Raw genomic sequence first — 18,426 nt, 5'->3', positions numbered from 1 at the left:
GGAAATGTTAGTGACAGAGAGAGCCACAGATACAAAAAATATTTTTATTGCCATATGTGTTTCTAAAGAACACAATTTTATATGTAAAATATATCTATATAAGTTATGTTTCTTGGGAGCTCTGGTAGCATAGTGGCTAAGACACTTGCCTGCTAACCAGACGGCTGGCGGTTCAAACCCACCAGCCACTCCTCGGAACGAAGGTTGGGCAATCCTACTTCCGTAGTGATACTGCCTTGGAAACCCAAAGAGGGGTCGCTATGAGTCGGGGCCGACTCGACGACACATAACAACAACAACAACAAGTTACGTTTCTTATTGAAAACATATTTTCACTATGGTGATATTACCTCTGCTTAAGACCTTAGTGTTTTAAGTCATATTTGAGGTAATAAATTAAGGATATTAAATGGGTATAGAGGGATTGGTGTATTTTATTTCTTAAAGTTTTCATTCACCTTATTTTGTTGTACAGCACTGTATGAGTGGTAAAATGGCTTATGATAAAAGAACATGTTATGAAATGTCATATATTTTTATTGAGTTTTACACAATTATATCTATGTACATTTAGAAGTATGAATGTTCATTGATTCCAGATACATGTTCATTAGAGTAGATTAAGAGGGTATCCTTCTTTGCAACAGATTAAAGCATACTGACATTTATTTTTCATTTATTTATGTACCTATGATAATTTAGTATAGTTAATGAGTAGCATATTTTAAAATTAAGTATCTTAGAAAATCCTCCCCCACTCACAAGTGACCTGGATAGCTGTTTAGAGCAGTAGTATTTGGATAAAGAAACAAATAGAAAGAAACATTTCTACAGCTAAAAATAGGAAGAAAAAAAAAACAAAAAAAAAACCCCTAAACTCTACTTTGATACAGATGGAACATTCTGCACCCAGAATTTCTTGTATGTTATTTCAATAAATAAATAAATAAATAAATAAATAAATAAATAAATAAATAAAGCAAGCTCACTACTGCAGAGTCGGTCCTGACTCATAATGTCCCCTCCTTGGGTGTCTGAGGCGGTATTTCTGCAGAAGTAGACTGTTGAGTCTTCCTTCCAAGGAACGGCTGGTGGGTTTGAACCTCCAGCCTTCTGGTTAGCAGTCAAAATGCCTTAGGCAGTATGCCACCAGAGCTCCCATAAACCAAAAACCAAACTCACTGCCGTGGAGTTGGACCTGACTCCAAGCAACCTCTCCTTGGGTTTCCAAGGCGGTATCTCTACAGAAGGAGATTGTCCAATATTCCTTCCGAGGAGGGGCTGGTGGGTTTGAATCACTAGACCTCTTGTACATTTTGAATTTTAAAATTAAGACAATTACCCTGGCAAAATATACTATCTGTGAATATGGATCAGTATTTTGTGTCAATGTCTATTTTGAGAATCTGGTTAAATACATAGAACTTTTCTTAGAAACACACATACACAGTTCACACATATATACTATTTTGTATAGAAATTTAAGGGAATCCTGAAATAACTCTATGGAACTCAAATTAAGAACTTATCATGTAGATATTGCCCTCAGTGAGTAATACATCAGATCATACTGTCCCCATAAATTAAAGTTTAAAAATTGTTACTCATTAGCCAGTTAAATAACTCTCATGTACACATATACCTATTGGATGCAAGGCCCTGTGAAATGACCCTGCAGTGTGACTCACTGTGAAACTGATTTTTATTCACAGCCCCTCACTTTCTCAAAGTGGAAGACAGCATCCTAATTCTGTTCTATTGTAAAGTTCTTAGAACCTGGCCGTTCCCATCCACTCTCTGTCTTCATCACACCAAGATGCTTGGCTTGAATGTAGGGTGAAGCTGCTAGCAGGCTGGTAGGAAGTGACTGGGGGCAGAGCTCAGAGAGCACAACTTGTTCTTCCATTGTTTCCTTCATTTATTAACAACTTAGTGATTGTCTTTAATCACTGTGGGAAGGCAAATTGAGGCCTTTGTAATCTCTGTCCTTCCAAGTTCAGAGTACAGTGACAACTTGTATGAGGTAGTTTCCAGCAAGTGGTTGGTCCTTTGGGACACCCTCAGATTTTTCTGTCTCTCTCCTCCACCCAAGTTTATTTTGAAGCTAATTTTTAAGGGCATAACTTCCAAAAATAAGTTAACCACATTCTACAGAATTGGTTTATGTTAGGGTTTTTTTTTTTTGGTCCTTAGCCAGTACCAGCATGTAGACTAAGAAATGTTGTTCTTATTTGCCGTCGAGTCGGCCCTGACTCATAGCGACCCCTCCTTGGGTTTCCGAGGCAGTATCACTACGGAAGTAGGATTGCCCAACCTTCCTTCCGAGAAGTGGCTGGTGGGTTTGAACTGCCAGCCTTCTGGTTAGCAGTCAAGTGCCTTAGGCACTATGCTACCAGAGCTACCAGACTAAGAAATAGGAGCCACTAAACTATGTGTATTGCTGAGGGCCGTGATTCCTTGAACTCAGAAGGAAACAAAATAAACCCTCCTTTTGTTTATGCAAAACTCATTGACAGGAGGCAACACAAACCACTTGAGGGTATTTGCTTAGGTTTATAAGAAGAGTTACTGCTTTCTTGAAGATTTCATTTCCACCACAAGGGCTCTTGGGAATCATATTCTGAACTGCCTGAAACTTTGCTTTGGTGAACTCCTAATATTGCTAAGTCCAGTCATCCCACCTCTTGATGTCAACATGCAAACATAGGACCTGCAGTGCAGTAGGTCCCTCTGAACTGTGAAAAACCAAACGCTGTTCATAAGGAAAGACACTCATTTATTCTAGAGGCTTTCAGAGACACCTGCAACTCCGTAATTCCTAATGGTTCATAGAAGCAAGTAAAGAGCTTCTTCTTTTGAGCCCAAGATACTGATGAGGAAGAAACTTTCGTATACCTTGTTGTTGTGTGTCTTTGAGTCATTTACAACTCACAGTGACTCCATGTGACTGACTGAGCAGAACTGCCTCCTAGTGTTTTCTAGGCTATAGTCTTCACAGGAGCAGATTGCTGGGTCTTTCTCCCACAGAGCAGCTGGATGGGTTTGAACCACCAACCTTCTGGTTAGCAACCAAGAGCTTAACTGTTGCACTTCCAGGGCTTTTCTTCTACCTAAGCTTCCTCTATTATGTTGTGAGAGGCTATGAGCATGAGGTTTCTGGGAGGTGGAACAAATAGGTGGTAACACCATTCTGTTGACCACCTTCTTCCAACTCACATGTATTTACAGACATTTTTTACAAAAAATCCATTTGTGGCTATTTCAATGACTTTTCCCATTGACTGCCCTCTTCAACCCTCTCCTGCTCAGGCCATGATGTATCTTGATATTTAAAAAATAAATAATTTCTAGATTTCTGGAATCTTTCAGATGACTGGCTCTGCAGAGAAATGAAATAAAGGGCTTTTATATTTGGGACTGAAAACATATAGGATGTTAAGACTTAATGTGCTTTAAAATTTTCTTACTATGATACTTCTATTGATTGTTAACTCCAATTATGCAAATCCCACAAACATCCGTTTGTTGTAACTATGCTTTATGAATATTTTTCACTTCTAGGTGAATTATGTCAGTGCTGTACACCTCAACAACAACAAACAATTATAATAACATTACTCTTGTTCTTTTTTAAATTAAATTTTAAGTCTTCTTCCCTGACAAGTGATATGAAATTGATTTTGTTTAGATCCAGACCTGTGACAGTAAGGAAATGGTCACTTAACCTAGAGGACAGAGATACTCACACGATATGAGCCAAGTTGAGGGGTTTCTCAGGCTGGTCAGGGAACATAGGGTGCAAAGGTTCATGGCTGGAAGCACAGCTCAGAGACTTGCTTAATGCATTAGTAAGCTTCTTAGCTGGCGATTTCTGGAAAGAACAAGAAAGGTAGAAGTAATAACAAATAAAAGGTATGTTAACATTTTATGAGATGCTTTGCTTTTCATAATAGTGAAAATAATTGAATAGTTTATTCATTCAAGAAATCCTTTTCTGAGTAACTACTATAAGACAGGCAAAGAGCCCTGATGGTGCAGTGGTAAGTAAAGTGCTTGACTGCTAACTGAAAGATTGGCAGTGTGAATTTATCAGCTTCTCTACAGAAGAAAGATATGGTAGTCTGTTTCCATAAAGATTATAGCCTAGGTAGCCCTATGGGGCAGTGCTACTCTGACCTACAGCGTTCGTGTAAGTCCAAATCAACTCGATGACAACTGTTTACAAGACAGGAAGTTTACTCAATGCTGGAAATAGAGTGTTGGAATAAGCCACCAGGTTACCTGTCCTCCTACCACTTAGTGTTAGTACCTTCTATGATAAATGCAAGTATGTGGGACCCATAAGCTTGTAATGGACAAAAAGGAGTCCTCTTGACAAAAACTCAAGGGGAAGGGATGGATGGAGGAAGCAGCAATTGCAAAGGGAGAGAAGAGACCCCATCCTGGAGAGATAAGCAGGAGGCAGGTCACCAAGTTTCTCATATTCTATGTAAAAGACTGTGGCCTTTATCTCACGGGCAGTGGGAACCGAGGAGACATTTAAATCACAAGGGTAACAAGATCAGACTTGGTTCTAGGAGCTTTGCTCCAGCTGAAGTATAAGAAAAGGTCTGGGAAGGGATACAGGAGTGGAAAGAGGAAGATGAGCAAGAGTTCTGGCAGGACTCCAGGTGAGAGGTGCTTCAGAGGTGGCCTGAAACATCCAGTTATAAGAAAAAGAGGAACTTAAGTCTGAGTCTTCGGAATGTAAAGGTTTCCTCGGCCCCCCCACCCCCACCCCCATCACTGTGCTACCTCTATTTCATTTAGGTAGATGGCATGTTTATCTTAAAATTGCGTATCCAAAATGAGGAAAATGAATCTACCAATAAAATAAATCTTTAGCCAAATTTTTCCATTCCATGAGAAGTCATTTATAATTTTGTTACTTCTTTTCAGTCATGCAGTCCATAATTGCTATTATACTAAAGTGTCTTCAGTATAATAATGAATACATTATTTAAATAGGAAGATTGTTCAAGATGCCCTTTCTGGCTTTTGTTAGGAGATGTGAGTCTTAGAGCAATTAAAATAGTAGCAGCAGCAGCAGAAGCAACAACAACAGCTCTTAAGCCATCAGCCTAGTTTGTGAAGACAGTGCCCTGCCATGTAATTCACAACCCCTAAGAGGCACCTTATGCGACTTGTATATAAAATGACAATAAAATATGATTGGTTTTCAGACACTAACAATCTGGGATTTGGGATAGAACATTTTTAAAGTTTGGTAATATGTTAACAGTTAACAAAATAAAAAGTGTTCTCTCTCTCTTCTCTATTAAGCTGTATTTCATGATCTGTATTAATATTTCTATCCTCAGTGCATGAATAACCAAAAGTGAGTGCAGTTTGAACTGGCAAGGAGCCCTCAGGATACGCTGCCTTAGTGAAGAGCTGTTCCTTAAATTCAGAATCTGACAGGCTATAACAGTTATGCCTACACTGACACTCAGTTCCTAAGAATAATTCTTAGAAAGAACATTCTGACTTAAAATGTCTTTTCTGAAGATTTTCTTTTCTTAAAGAACAATCTGTTAAACTTTAAGTGACTATTGATTAATTTTAAATATATTAAAATACAGGAGAGACTATAAAAAATTTACTTTTTTTTTTTTTTAATCAAACTATTCCATAAGAGATTGGGAGGAGCTGACAGTTCATGCCACAAAAAACAACTTATACACAGACGAGTACTTTAACAGAAGCAAAAGAGCAGCATCTTGGGAGTTTAACTGAGGCAGAAGTCAGCAAACAGTAAACCATGTGAATAGAAAACACAGTGAGATAATGTGGCGCCTCTCACTGACCCAGTGCCCTGTGCTTCTGGGAATATATCTACCACATGGACAGACAATCACAAGTCATCTTTAATAATCTAGTCTTTCAAACAATTCATGGAAGATGATTTGCTAATATAACCACAATCCTCCCACCTCTGCAGGAAAGTAAAATGAAATGGTATCATTAAGTCCATAGGCCCACACTTGTTTCTTTTAAGTTCCAGAATCTTAGAATTCCAGAACCTAAGAAAAAGGAAAGTAACAAGAGTTTTTAAGCAATTCCCACAAACAAAAAAATAAAACAAAACTTGGAAAAAACCTTAACTTACTGTGAAAATAAGATTAGGTTCCAGAAGGTACCTGCTGTTCAGGTATTACTGAAATCTGTACTGAATTATCTGTATTCCATGAAGTAAGTTTGAATCTTCCTATATTTTATGTCTCAGGAAGCCACCTTGGGTTCAGATATAATAAGTAAGAGATCCCAGTAAGGCAGGGTGGGGAGGGGGATGGAGGGAAGTAATGTTAGACTTGGGGTAGAAAGTTAAGTTTGTTCCTTAGTCCTGTCATAATCCTTGCTATTCCTTTCATCTTGGGCAATGTTCCCATATCCATCCATAAGTATGGCATGGACCTTGCCTTACCCATGATGTGTACTCTTTCATTTGGTGCTGGTTGCTATGGGAACCACCGGCATGTCCCCTCCAGAAGCAGTCCTGACAGAGCTGGTAATTGTGACACTGTTGGCATCGGTAGCGAAACCCCATCATGCTCTCGCTGTGGCAGTAGGAACACTCTACCGGATGGAAGACTAAGGGGAAAGTCAATGAACAGGGGAAAAAAAAGAATGAACCAGAATAAGAAAAAATACAGCTTAATAGGAATTGCCTTTTTCTCCTGTGTATCATGATTTTCAATGATAGTCTTGGCTGAGAGAAGTATTAGTTTTATTCCTGGAATCTCACCACCCATTTCAAGCATGTGTGTGGGGGTGGACGAAATGGAATAGTTACGGAGAATAGGTGTTCTTTTAACACAAATCTCTGTAATGCCATTTGCTCTCTCTACTCCCCTCTCTTACATTACAAGAATATAAATGATCCAAACTAACTGGTCTTTCCAAAAAAACCAGGACAGCTCACTAGGAGACTCAGAAATACAGTGGATGAATACAACTGACGGTCCAATTGAGTAGAGAGCAAATATTAGAGAAATGGAGAAATGAGAAGAAGGTAAAGGAAAGGGGACTGGGGGAAGAGTAGAGAAACTGGAGGGGAACAGTGAGTTACTTTCGAAAAATGGAGGGGCTACTTAATGAATGACATTGCCTTCATTTAACAAACAGATATTTTTCTTTCCTGACACAGGTGGGTAGAGGCCCCAAAAGATGCTTAAATTATATGAATATAGTTTAATTCAGATAGTTCAAGAACCACTTAACTTTTTCTGGAAGGAAATTTGAATTATAAAGCAGGCAAGGTAAAATATTTGAGGTCTGAAGTTAATAACTAATAATCAGAGCCAGGCAACAGTGTGCATGCTATGAGCTTCTTGCCTTGGAAAACATTATTCTCTGACTAACCATCCAGGAGAAATAAGGCAAATAAGAACACGTGGAGATAAAAAGCAAATCATGAAAAAAAAGGCATAACCATTTTTTTTTAGTGCGCTGTCCACTAAACAACCATCATGTCCTCCTTTTTCTGGCTCTTGGGAAATTGGGGTGGGGCTTGAATGTGGGGACAACTGTTCTGGGAGAGCACCTGGGAAACTCATTTCCCGCAACAGGAAATACTGAGAGAGGCAGTATACTGAGTTAGCAGCTTCAGGGTTGGAAAATCACTCTGGAACTGTATGTAGTAACATGAACTCATCCTGTACGATCCTGCGATCTGGACCTTGCTTCTGCATATGGATATGAAGAAAACAAATCTATGATTAGTAGTGGTTGCAGAGAAACTGGAAAATTCATTCTTTGAGTTTTCCGTGGGCAAAAATGAGATAAATTCATAGTTTTTAACTAGGAGAGATGATAAAAGCAGATGCTTAAAGTTCTAAAAGGGACTTCAAAATTAGGCTAATTTTAGCCCCAAGATATATTACAGAAAATATGGAGAAATTATAGGTCTAGTAAGAGATAGAAGATAAATTACTTCTATTCAAGTTTCTAGGAATTTCAAGTTAAATTAAATAATAAATAAGAACACCTAAAGATTAGATGGAGGCAATAAATTGCTATATGTTTAAACTTATTTAAATTTTATTTTGAACTATATTTCATATTTAAGTTTGACTATGAAAATAGGGCAATCTACTTCCATAGTGATACTGCCTTGGAAACCCAAGGAGGGGTCGCTATGAGTTGGGTCCGACTCGATGGCAAATAGCAACAACAACAACAACATGACAACAGTAATTATTTTTAAGGGGAAATGGTTGCCCTTGTAAAAAAAAAAAAAAGCACGTTACCAAAATTATATTACTCTTAATTTTACATAACTACAACTATGGAAAGCTTTGTATTTGGAGAATATGATGGAAGATTAGCAAGGAGCTACCAGGCAATCTTTGCTATTTTCTTCATCTAGGGAACTCTGATGGCATAGTGTCTAAGGCATTTGACTGCCAACCAGAAGGCTGGTGGTTCAAACCCACCAGCCACTCCTTGGAAGGAAGGTTGGGCATTCTCCTTCCATAAAGATACTGCCTCAGAAATGCAAGAAGGGGTTGCTATGGGTTGGATCTGACTTTATAGCAGTCATTTTTTTTTTTTTTTAAATTCTTGGCTTAATGCCTAGGAAGAAATCACTAGTGTCATGTATACCAATACAGATAGTCCCCAATTTATGACAAGGTTCCATTCCAATGACTCCCTCAGAAGTTGGTTCTGATGTAAATCAAATACCTCATTTTTATTTTAGTTTTCATTATTATTGCATTTTATTATCAGTAAGGAGCTCTGGTAGTGTAGTGGGTAAGGCATTTGGTTGCTAACCAGAAGGTCAGCAGTTCAAACCCACCAGCTACTCCATGGGGGGAAAATGAAGTAATCTACTTCTGTAAAGATTTGCAGCCTTGGAAACCCAATGGGGTTGCTATGAGAATTGACTTGATGACAGTGGTTTTTTTTTTTTTTTAAATCAGCATCTTTATAAATCCATTCTTTATTTGTCTTTGGGGGTTAGAAATACTGCATCTGAGAATGATAACATCAGCAAATTATGTGCTAAAACACTATGTAGTACATATTACTAACCAAAAGATATATAGAAAATGAAAAAAAAGAGTTCTAAGTATGGTTCATCACGTCTCGAATATATTTTAAGATGAAGACTAAGGATATTGGAAATTCAGATCTACAGCAAACAATAGAAAATGTTGCATTCTTTATTGAGATTCTTCTCCTTTGTGGTACTCAGTCTTTAAGCCACACCAGATATGTGAGTGAGAGGTACACAATGAAATTTACAAAATATTTAGAATGGGCTGTTCTATAAGACCTTACTAATCAGGAAGAATGGTTAGTTCTATACCAAACAAAACTAAGAAGTACTAAATAGACTTCCTAAAACAATGACTTTGGCTTGATAGCTGTAGACCCAATGGTCTCGTTTCAGTAATTTAAACAGCTGTCTTTGCTCAGGAGTAAGTACTCACCATTTTCTACATTTGCCAGTCGATGCAGAAGAGGCAACCAGACCAGGCACTGAGGAGGAGGATCAGACATCAGTGTGTCCAAGAAACTATTTAGTGTGACTTTTTTCTGCATCAAAAGTAAACAAAAAACAAACAAAAAAAAAAACCCCACAAGAATAAGGAGGAATAATCTTAATTTATCTGGAGTGTAAGTATTTGAGACTGAAGAAACAAGGCATTCAGTTCACCTCTATTACATGAAGAAACAAGACTTGCCAACTGTCCTGTTAAGCACCAGGCCTTGAATACAATCTCACGAGGGGAAGTGTTACACTGAAGGCAATAAAACAAGAGAACGGCATGGTGATCTGTGGGCATTGGGGGAACAGAAAAGAGGATGCCTCTCTTGTGTTCTCCGTGTTGTTTTATACATATTTTGAGAATCCCCTAAAGTGTTTTTTAAAAATGAGGCTCCAAAATAGTTTGGAATGCAATGGGGTGTATGACAAATAAACAAATGGACAAACAAACAAACACATCTGGAGGGAGAAGACCTGTTTAGAAGTTATGCAACAGTCCAGGCAATAGATGATAGAGAGGAAACAGATCTGAGAAACTGTTAGGAGGTGATATCAGCAGGACTTGATGATTGACCCATGGAAGCTCTGGGTGAGGATGAGAGTCTGTCAAGAGCTTAGGTGAATGAATCCGTTCTGAGGTCTCTAATCCCGAAAGGGAATGTAAAGAGAGGCATGCTTTAGTTGGAGCAGAGATGGGGAGGCACGCACCAGAGCACCTAAGCCTGCCTGGGGTAGGGCGGTGGGAGGGTGAGAAAGGCGTTTTGGGTGAGATGACATGGGAGCAGAGTTAGTTCTTTGTGCACCAAACTTTCCTTTCCTTACTGATTTTGTCCCTCAAAACAGAATGGATAGATAGAGCCATGGCCTTAATAACTAAGATCTTTTACCAGGGTGTCATTTGAACATAAATTCATCCAGAGAGTAGTGGCTTTCCTTTGTCCATGTGATCTGCCCTACTTTGAGCCCAGATTTTGGAATTGTACTGGTCATCTCCCAACAATTTAAGATCAGTAGGAAAGGAAGGTTCTTTTAGCCACCCACTTCCTAATACTGGAGAGAATATCAGATTGGTTAAAAACATGTACTTTCGAGTTAGAAAGAGTAAGGGCTCTAAAATATGACAGGAATTGACTTTAATGCTGGCTTTGCCACTTACTATTCATAGGTTCTTTCTCAAGCCATTTTACAAGCTGAGCCTCAGTTTCAACACTGTAAAATATGGACAATACTAGTACTAGTATGGGAGCTCTGGTAGTGTAGTGCCTAAGGCACTTGACTGCTAACCAGAAGGCTGGCGGTTCAAACCCACCAGCCACTCCTCAGAAGGAAGATGGGGCAATCTACTTCCGTAGTGATACTGCCTCAGAAACTCAAGGAGGGATCACTGTGAGTCGAGTCTGACTGGACAGCACATAACAACAACAACAACAACAACTGTACTAGTAAGGAGCTCTGATGGCAAAGTGCCTAAGACATTTGACTGCTAACAAGAAGGTTGGTGGTTCAAACCCACCAGCTGCTCCACAGAAAGAAGGTGGGGCAATCTACTTCCATAAAGATGTACCGACTTGGAAACCCAATGGGGGTTGCTGTAAGTCGGAATCAACTTGATAGTAGTGAGTGACTAGTACTGGTACTTCCCTCAGAGGGCTATGGAGAGGAATAAATTGTGTAATGCTGTAAAGCACTCAGCAAAGTGCCTAATTAACCGGAAACACTTAACAAATGAGGTTATCTAGTCATGTTCTAATCTTGGCTCTCTTTTTGACTAGTTGGGTGACCTTGGGTCAGTTACTTAACCTGTTTGATCCTCAGCTTATTATTGTAAGATGATAGTTGGGAAAGAAAGATTGAACATAGGTAAACTGGTTGGTTTCTCCCTTGGTAAGGAAGCCTGAAGCAGTTTTGGTCTCTCAGACTACCAGGGAGAGATTGATGAAATTTACTAGCTTGACAGTAAAGTGTTTTCTATGGGCTGCTGTGTATTGACTTCTCATTTAAGGAATCCTTCTGCAGGAAATATCTGGTTAGTTTGGATATTTAAAAAATCGTAATCAAATCTTTCATCTGTGGATTTACAAATCACTACTGTGTTGTGCTGGAGAATGGATGTAAGATATGTAGCCTTTCTACACGTCTAAAAACCAGTTGCCATGGAGTTGATTTCAACTCATGGTGACTCCATGTGTGTCTAAGTAGAACTGCACTCTGTATAGTTTCAAGGGCTAATTTTTCATCAATAGATCTCCAGGCCTTTTTTCCAAAGTGCCTCTGGGTGGACTCAAATTTCCAACCTTTCAGTTAGCAGCTAAGCACGTAGCTGTTTGTGCCACCCAGAGCCACTTTCTACATGACTGCTCTTGGGTGCTGTTGAGTGGTTTTTGACACGCAATGACCACATGTGATGGAGTAGAACTGCCCTATAGAGTTGGCTGTAATCTTTATGGAAGTAGATCACCAGACCTTCCTCCTGTGGAGTCTCTGGATGGATTTGAACCACTAATCATTCAGTTAGCACCTGTGTACTTAAGTGTTTGCACCACCAGGGCTGAGAGATATAGAGAGCTGCCAGAAATAAGCAGCTTCCCTGGGCTAACTTATGCCACACTCCAGTTAAAACTTCTCTGAATCCTAAATGCATCATGCCATCAAAGTTTAAGCAGCTGTGTTTGCTATGTTATGGGCCTTCCAGATCTTGGTGTGGCATGAGCTTTGAGTCCTTTCTTGTATCCTTTCTAAACATTGCTAAAGCTTGGTGCTGGGTCAGACTTGTGTTTCTTGTAAGGCTGAGTGACAATTCTGCCCTTTCTATAATGCTGTGATAATAACGATATCAGGATTATAGGGTTGGTGTAAGAAGTAAATTAGAAGCAAGTAAAATTTTACCTAAGCATGACCTGACTCATGGTTAGTACACGTCAACTCTTATGATTATCCAGACATGTTGGGTTTAGTTGCTGGTTTAGCATTTGTCAGAGATGGAAAATATACTGCTGGTTGTTATCATGAAGAAGCATTTGTTGAAGGTCATGTGACTTGGTGTGACATACAGAAAAAGAGTAACCACTATTTGAGAGATAATTCCTGAAGCACAATTTTTCCTTACCTGTTGAGAGAAACAGGATCTCGCTGACTGTTCTGTGTAACCAAAGGAAGGACCTTCAAAAACTGCTGTGGGCAGTTTGAGAACTTCCCGGAGGAACTGGTCATATCGTCCATAAACCATCACCCCGCTGGAGTCAGAAATCATTGAGAAGATATCTAATGGAAGGGAAAGGAAAGATATTATTAATCATAAAAACATTCACAAAAATTTCAGTTCAATATATATATATATATATATATATATGAAATAATAATATAAAATATAATAATAAAATAATATGAAATCTAATTTTTATGCTGAAATATTTCCACAGGGTGTTTTCTCTGCTATCTTTCTTTTTGTTTGTCCATTTGTTTGTTTTTTATGATTCTAGTACATAGCAGTAACTAGTAATTTGTGTAAATTTACATATTTTGTTGAGATATAGAAATAATCTTTTTTCTTTTGAGGTCAATTATCGACTCATAAATAACTCAGTAAAAGTATATTTGTATATGTGAGAAATATGCTGACCTCATATGAAAGTCACAATGAGAGTTTTACTACAAAGTTGGGTTGTATTTATCTGGGTAGCTAGGTAATCTACAGAATCACTAAAATCATGGATTTTGGCTTAAGATATTTGAAAAACGAAAGACAATGGGGATAAGAATATAACGAAAACACTTGATTAACTTCACACAGAACACTTTCTATAAATCATAGTGTTCTGGGCAGAAGCCTCTTGATTTCTGGGGAAGGGTCTTTTTGACTCACACAGCAAAGAGGAAGCCGGCCTTGTGAATGACCAGTGAGGCAAAGTCAAGGTCCTAGAATAGTGTCTGCAGAGCCAGTGGCTTCACTGAACCTGTATTCTTCAGTTTCTGCCACAATATGCACTTAGTGAATAGAAATGGCATAATTTCCCAAAGTATTTTATGATTTCTTTGTGGAAATCACTACTGGTAATGAAAGGGTTTGCTATTATATACTTTATGACCATGCTAGGTGAATTGTCCCTAGGCCAGCACAGCCACCAGGATCGACTGTTATAAGTTCAATGTGCTACTTCATTTTGGGTTTTATTTTTCAAGGGCAAAATGCAATCTGGAGACATTTTGCTTTTGTGTTATGGTCAGATGCTAAGCATAAAACAAACTTCTACTGGATTATGTTTTGAGGATGTGAACTGGCTCTCATATTCTTTAAGTACTCAGACCAAGAAACTCAGTTATGAAGTACTTCTACTGTGTTCCAAACAATCCATAGTTTATCTATCATGAAACTTAGGAAATTTCATATGATCAACCAAATTAATGTTCTTCTCATCTGCCTTCACAATGCTGTTTACTCTTATATTTCCTTTTAATTAGTCAAAAAAGAAAATAATTGCCAATAGCAAAAATAAAAACAAAACAAAAAAGCTCTTAAATAATTCTAAATATAAAAACTCAAGAATTCCAATCAAAAAAAGGGAAAAGCAACCTTAGGTTAGGCAAATTTGACCCCTTTATTAGAGCTGCCATCTTTTTTCTCTAGGCAGGCTGGTTGACTATAATTGGCCATCTTGATTATTTTCTAGGGTCTGATTTTCTAGGCCTGGCCATATTCTAGTCTAGTAGCCTAGGGTTTTCAAATCTCCCATTGAAAGAAATTAGACAATGTCTCTGTTGTTGTTGTTGTTATTATGTGCCGTGGAGTCAGCCCTGACTCATAGCGACCCCTCCTTGGGTTTCCGAGGCAGTATCACTACGGAAGTAGGATTGCCCAACCTTCCTTCCGAGGAGTGGCTGGTGGGTTTGAACCGCCAGCCTTCTGGTTAGCAGTCAAGTGCCTTAGCCACTATGCTAGCAGAGCTCCCAGACAATGTCTCTAATTAGAGCAAAAGTAGTAGAAGTATCAGTAATGACCTTTCACAAACTGGAAGCAAATATTAATTTATTTGTGTTGATTAAGTTATGCTAGATAGCCAAACTAAGGCTAAATCACTACATTCAAAGGAAAGCAACTTTTACTGGCCACTCAGTTTTTAAAGAGAAATGAGAGGATTTTGAGGAAGCTATTAAAATGATACATATTTAGAATAGTGTTTGGCATATAGTACGTGGTATAGAAATGTTAGTTATTTTTATTATTAATTACATATTGCTTTTCTTCTGTCATCTACTTCATAAGTTTAGGCTTGCCTCCCCAATGTGATTGTCCCGGAAGGGTCCAGACCATATTCCAAACCACTCTTGTATTTGCTACAGCTCCAAACAGTGATAGCTACTTAGAAGAACTTTAAAGAACTTTAGCTTATTCAGCTAAAATTAATGTACCAAAAACCCAAACAAAACCCATTGCCATCCAGTCAATTCTGACTCATAGTGATTCTCATTGCATTTCTAAAGTCTGTAAATCTTTTTGGAAGTAGATTGCCCCATCTTCCTTATGTGGAGCAGTTGGTGGGTTTGAACCATCAACCTTCTGGTTAGGAGTCAAATGCCTTAGACAGTGCACCAAAAATTAATGTAGTACATACTAAATGCAGGATACTTTGCTAGGTTACGATATACAGAAAAATCAGGACTGAGTTCTTGCCATCTATGAGGTCCTACCTATTGAGGCTGATGAAAAAAAAAACCAAACCAAACTCAGTGCTGTTGAGTCGGGTTCCACTCATAGTGACCCCTCCTTGGGTTCCTGAGGTGGTATCACTAAGGAAGTAGATTGCTGAACCTTCTTTCTGAGGAAGGTGGGTTTGAACCTCCACCTTCAGGTTAGCAGTCACATGCCTTAGGCACTATGCCACCAGAGCTCCCATTGATGTTGATGGAGAAGTGTTTTCTATCATACATCATGTAACAGAGACATCATATATGACAGCATAAGGAACGGAACACGAGTGTGTGTATGAAGAAGCGGGGCAGCAGAGAGAAGGTTCCCAGAGGGAAGAGTGGGTCAGAGAAGACTTCTTTACAGTTGGGGCATCTAGGCCATCTACAGGACAACTGGGGGTTACTCAGGCACAGAGGAGGGGAGTGGGCTTTAGGGAACAGGATCAAGTCTGCATAGGCATGGAGATGAGAGCAAGCATGATGTCCTCCGGGATCTTCAAGTAGTTCACTGTGGCAGCAGGCTTGGGTGCACATAAGGTCATGAAGTGTGGTGAAACAAGACAAGAAGAGTGTTGAAAGCTCTAGTGAGGAGTTTAGATTGTGTCCAGAAGATTCTGGGGAGATACCGAAGATTTTAAAGCAGGTCAGTGAGTTAGAAACCTTCCAGCGGGGATGGGTATGGTGGCAGATGGGCCAGTTCAGTAATAGAAACTCAAGAATCACATGGTATCTGCCACAATGCTAGTCTTTTAAACAAACAACCCTTCTCCAGAAGCTTTAGAACCATATTTATGCCATATTAGGCTCATAGCACTGGATCCAGAATCCCTTGAAATCTTTAAGCTTTCCAGGGGCCCTGAGGCAGAAGTATAAGCAAGTGTTCTAACCCATCAAACATCAGCTTATTAAAAAAAAAAAAAAAATTGACAGTAAAGGAGCATATTAGGCAGTTTATGTTTAGGCATCTGTTTTATACAACTTTAGGGGGAACTCTTCATTCCCTAGGAGCTCTGGTGGTGTAGTACCTAAGGCATTTGACTGCTAAGCAGAAGGCTGGCAGTTCAAACCCACCAGCCACTCCTCAGAAGGAAAGTTGAGCAATTTACTTCCATAAAGATACCATCTTGGAAACCCAAGGAGGGATCACTATGAGTCAAATCAACTCGATGGCAGTGAGTTTGTTTGTCATTTTCTTCATTCCCTAGTCTGTGTTTGTGATACTCCCTGGAGTTAGTAGTGAATACCCTGCATATAGGTTTGCTGTGCCCTGAGTATTGGAAATTCAGGTATAACATGGTTTTGTTGTCTCTTTTAATGCATTGTAACACATTTTTAGAAAGATAAACTTTAACATTTCCCTTGTTCTCTACTTTTTAAAATTTCTAAATTATTTTCAGTGAGTTATTCTTGCCCTGTGCTCTCTAACAATGAGAGGCTAGTTGGAACAAATATCCTTCTTCCCTTCACACAAAAATGAAAGACTTGCCAGATAAGAACAGATGGCATATTGGCTGAAAGGGAATTAGAAAAATTCAAAGAAAGGAAAACAAATCACTCAAACCCTGAACAAGCCCATATCCTTTCATTTCACTTTTTCTTATTACAAAAGCCATGTAGGAAACCATTAGCTTGTGTGCTTTATCATTAAATAAGCTAGCAAAAATGAAAAGTATAGAAAACACCCACAATTCCTTTCATCAAGAGTCAGCCACTCCTGTCACTGAATGATTTTCCATATTTGCTCATTTAGTCAATAATTATCAGTGAAACTAGAAATACCAATAACTAAGGATATTCATTTTTGACTAACATTTTGAAGAGATTCCTCTAACCAAATTGCTTTTAGCTAAATTGTTTTTAGTCAAATTGCTTTCAACCAAGTTACCTGGAAACCACTAAAACCATTTTCCTGGGATTAATTACACAGAGAGAGACTCCACAGCAGAAGACCCAGGGATACATAGGGCTGTGAGTCAAGTGTATTGATCTGGGAGAGAGGGCTGTGTTATATTGCTGTTATTTGTTTTTCTACAGAATTGTGTCATTGCAGAGCTTGTTGACTGGAGAACTTGGTTCACCTCCAAATGGGACTCAGGCATTTGCTGCTTTTTTCTCTGTACTGAAGAGTATTTACTTTGGCCACTAAATAGCATGCATGCTTTGCTCATCAGTTGTGTTTTTGGTAGGTGAAAGCATGGGATAAGCAGAAAAGTACTGCACTAGATACATTATTTCCTTTGGTTTGAACTCCTGGACTTGCAAGAGAACTGCAAGGTTTTTGGCAATCGGTCAACATCTGATTTATCAAACAAATAAAGGAACAACTTAGTTGTATCTTGAGCTTTGTAACTGTGTAGGCATTATCAGTTGCCCACATAAAAACCATTTCCTTCATCTCACCTCCTTTCTTCATTGGACCCAAATTTGTTCCTCTGCTAGAAGAAAGCCGAGACCATTCCTAGCCCAGGAGGTAAAAGCAGATTACTCCACAACCAACATGGTGATTCCTTTCCTGTTACTGGTAATCGGTTTAGAAACTGGCCTGTGACGTCACCATGGGCAATGAGACTTAAGGGGAAGTTGGCTGGTGGCCTCTGGAGTGAGAATGTGATTCCTGAAACATATACACCTCTTTTCCCCCCAGGAGGAGAATGAAATCCAATACTCTGAGGAAAGCTGAGTGGAAAGATGGAAGGACCTGGGGCCTTGATGACAAAGCATTAACCCAGTACATTAAAGTCTCTGAGTTCTCAGTTTGTCTCCAAACATATTTTAATATGAGATCCTTTTATCTAGGTACTTATTAATATCATATTGGATTTTTTTTAACATTTATCTGATGTTCTCAGTATAAATGGCTGATTGTGACATGAGGTCAGCAGGTGAGATCCTTAAGAGTTTCTTATTCTGCCTTGTTTCACTTTTGTGATTGCTATATGTCTTCATTGTATATGTGCATCAAATATTTTTGTTTCCTTCTGTTATGAACTGTGAAATGTAAATAAAGTTAATGCCTTTTGGTTGTATGTGTGTTAGTGTATCATGTTAGGCACAAATATGACTATGATTGTCCTTATTTAGAGATTATATATGGTTAAGAAGATGTGTACAACTGCCAAGTTGACAAGGGGTGGACTGTGATAGTTGGAGCTGTGTGTCAACTTGGCTGGACCCCAGTTCTGTGTGGTTGTTCCCATGATGGGATC

At 38.8% G+C, this 18,426-nt stretch overlaps 1 protein-coding gene across 1 annotated transcript in view; it reads right to left on the bottom strand.

Annotated features, from left to right (window-relative positions):
* Positions 1-18,426, bottom strand: part of DTNA (dystrobrevin alpha) — a 141,567-nt gene that overhangs the window by 51,690 nt on the left and 71,451 nt on the right. The window contains exons 5-8 of the mRNA XM_007945637.2: positions 12,642-12,796; positions 9,477-9,582; positions 6,464-6,630; positions 3,747-3,871 (exon numbers count right to left, since the gene is read on the bottom strand). Of these exons, the coding sequence (XP_007943828.1) occupies positions 3,747-3,871; positions 6,464-6,630; positions 9,477-9,582; positions 12,642-12,796 (553 nt within the window). The remainder of the gene's footprint in view (positions 1-3,746; positions 3,872-6,463; positions 6,631-9,476; positions 9,583-12,641; positions 12,797-18,426) is intronic.

This window comes from Orycteropus afer, unplaced genomic scaffold (genome assembly GCF_000298275.1).
Source record: "Orycteropus afer afer isolate SDZICR_OR568_19922 unplaced genomic scaffold, OryAfe1.0 scaffold00141, whole genome shotgun sequence".
Classification (NCBI taxonomy): Eukaryota; Metazoa; Chordata; class Mammalia; order Tubulidentata; family Orycteropodidae; genus Orycteropus; species Orycteropus afer.
The sequence above is the reverse complement of the archived record's forward strand: the minus strand, read 5'-3'. Positions and strand labels throughout refer to the sequence as shown.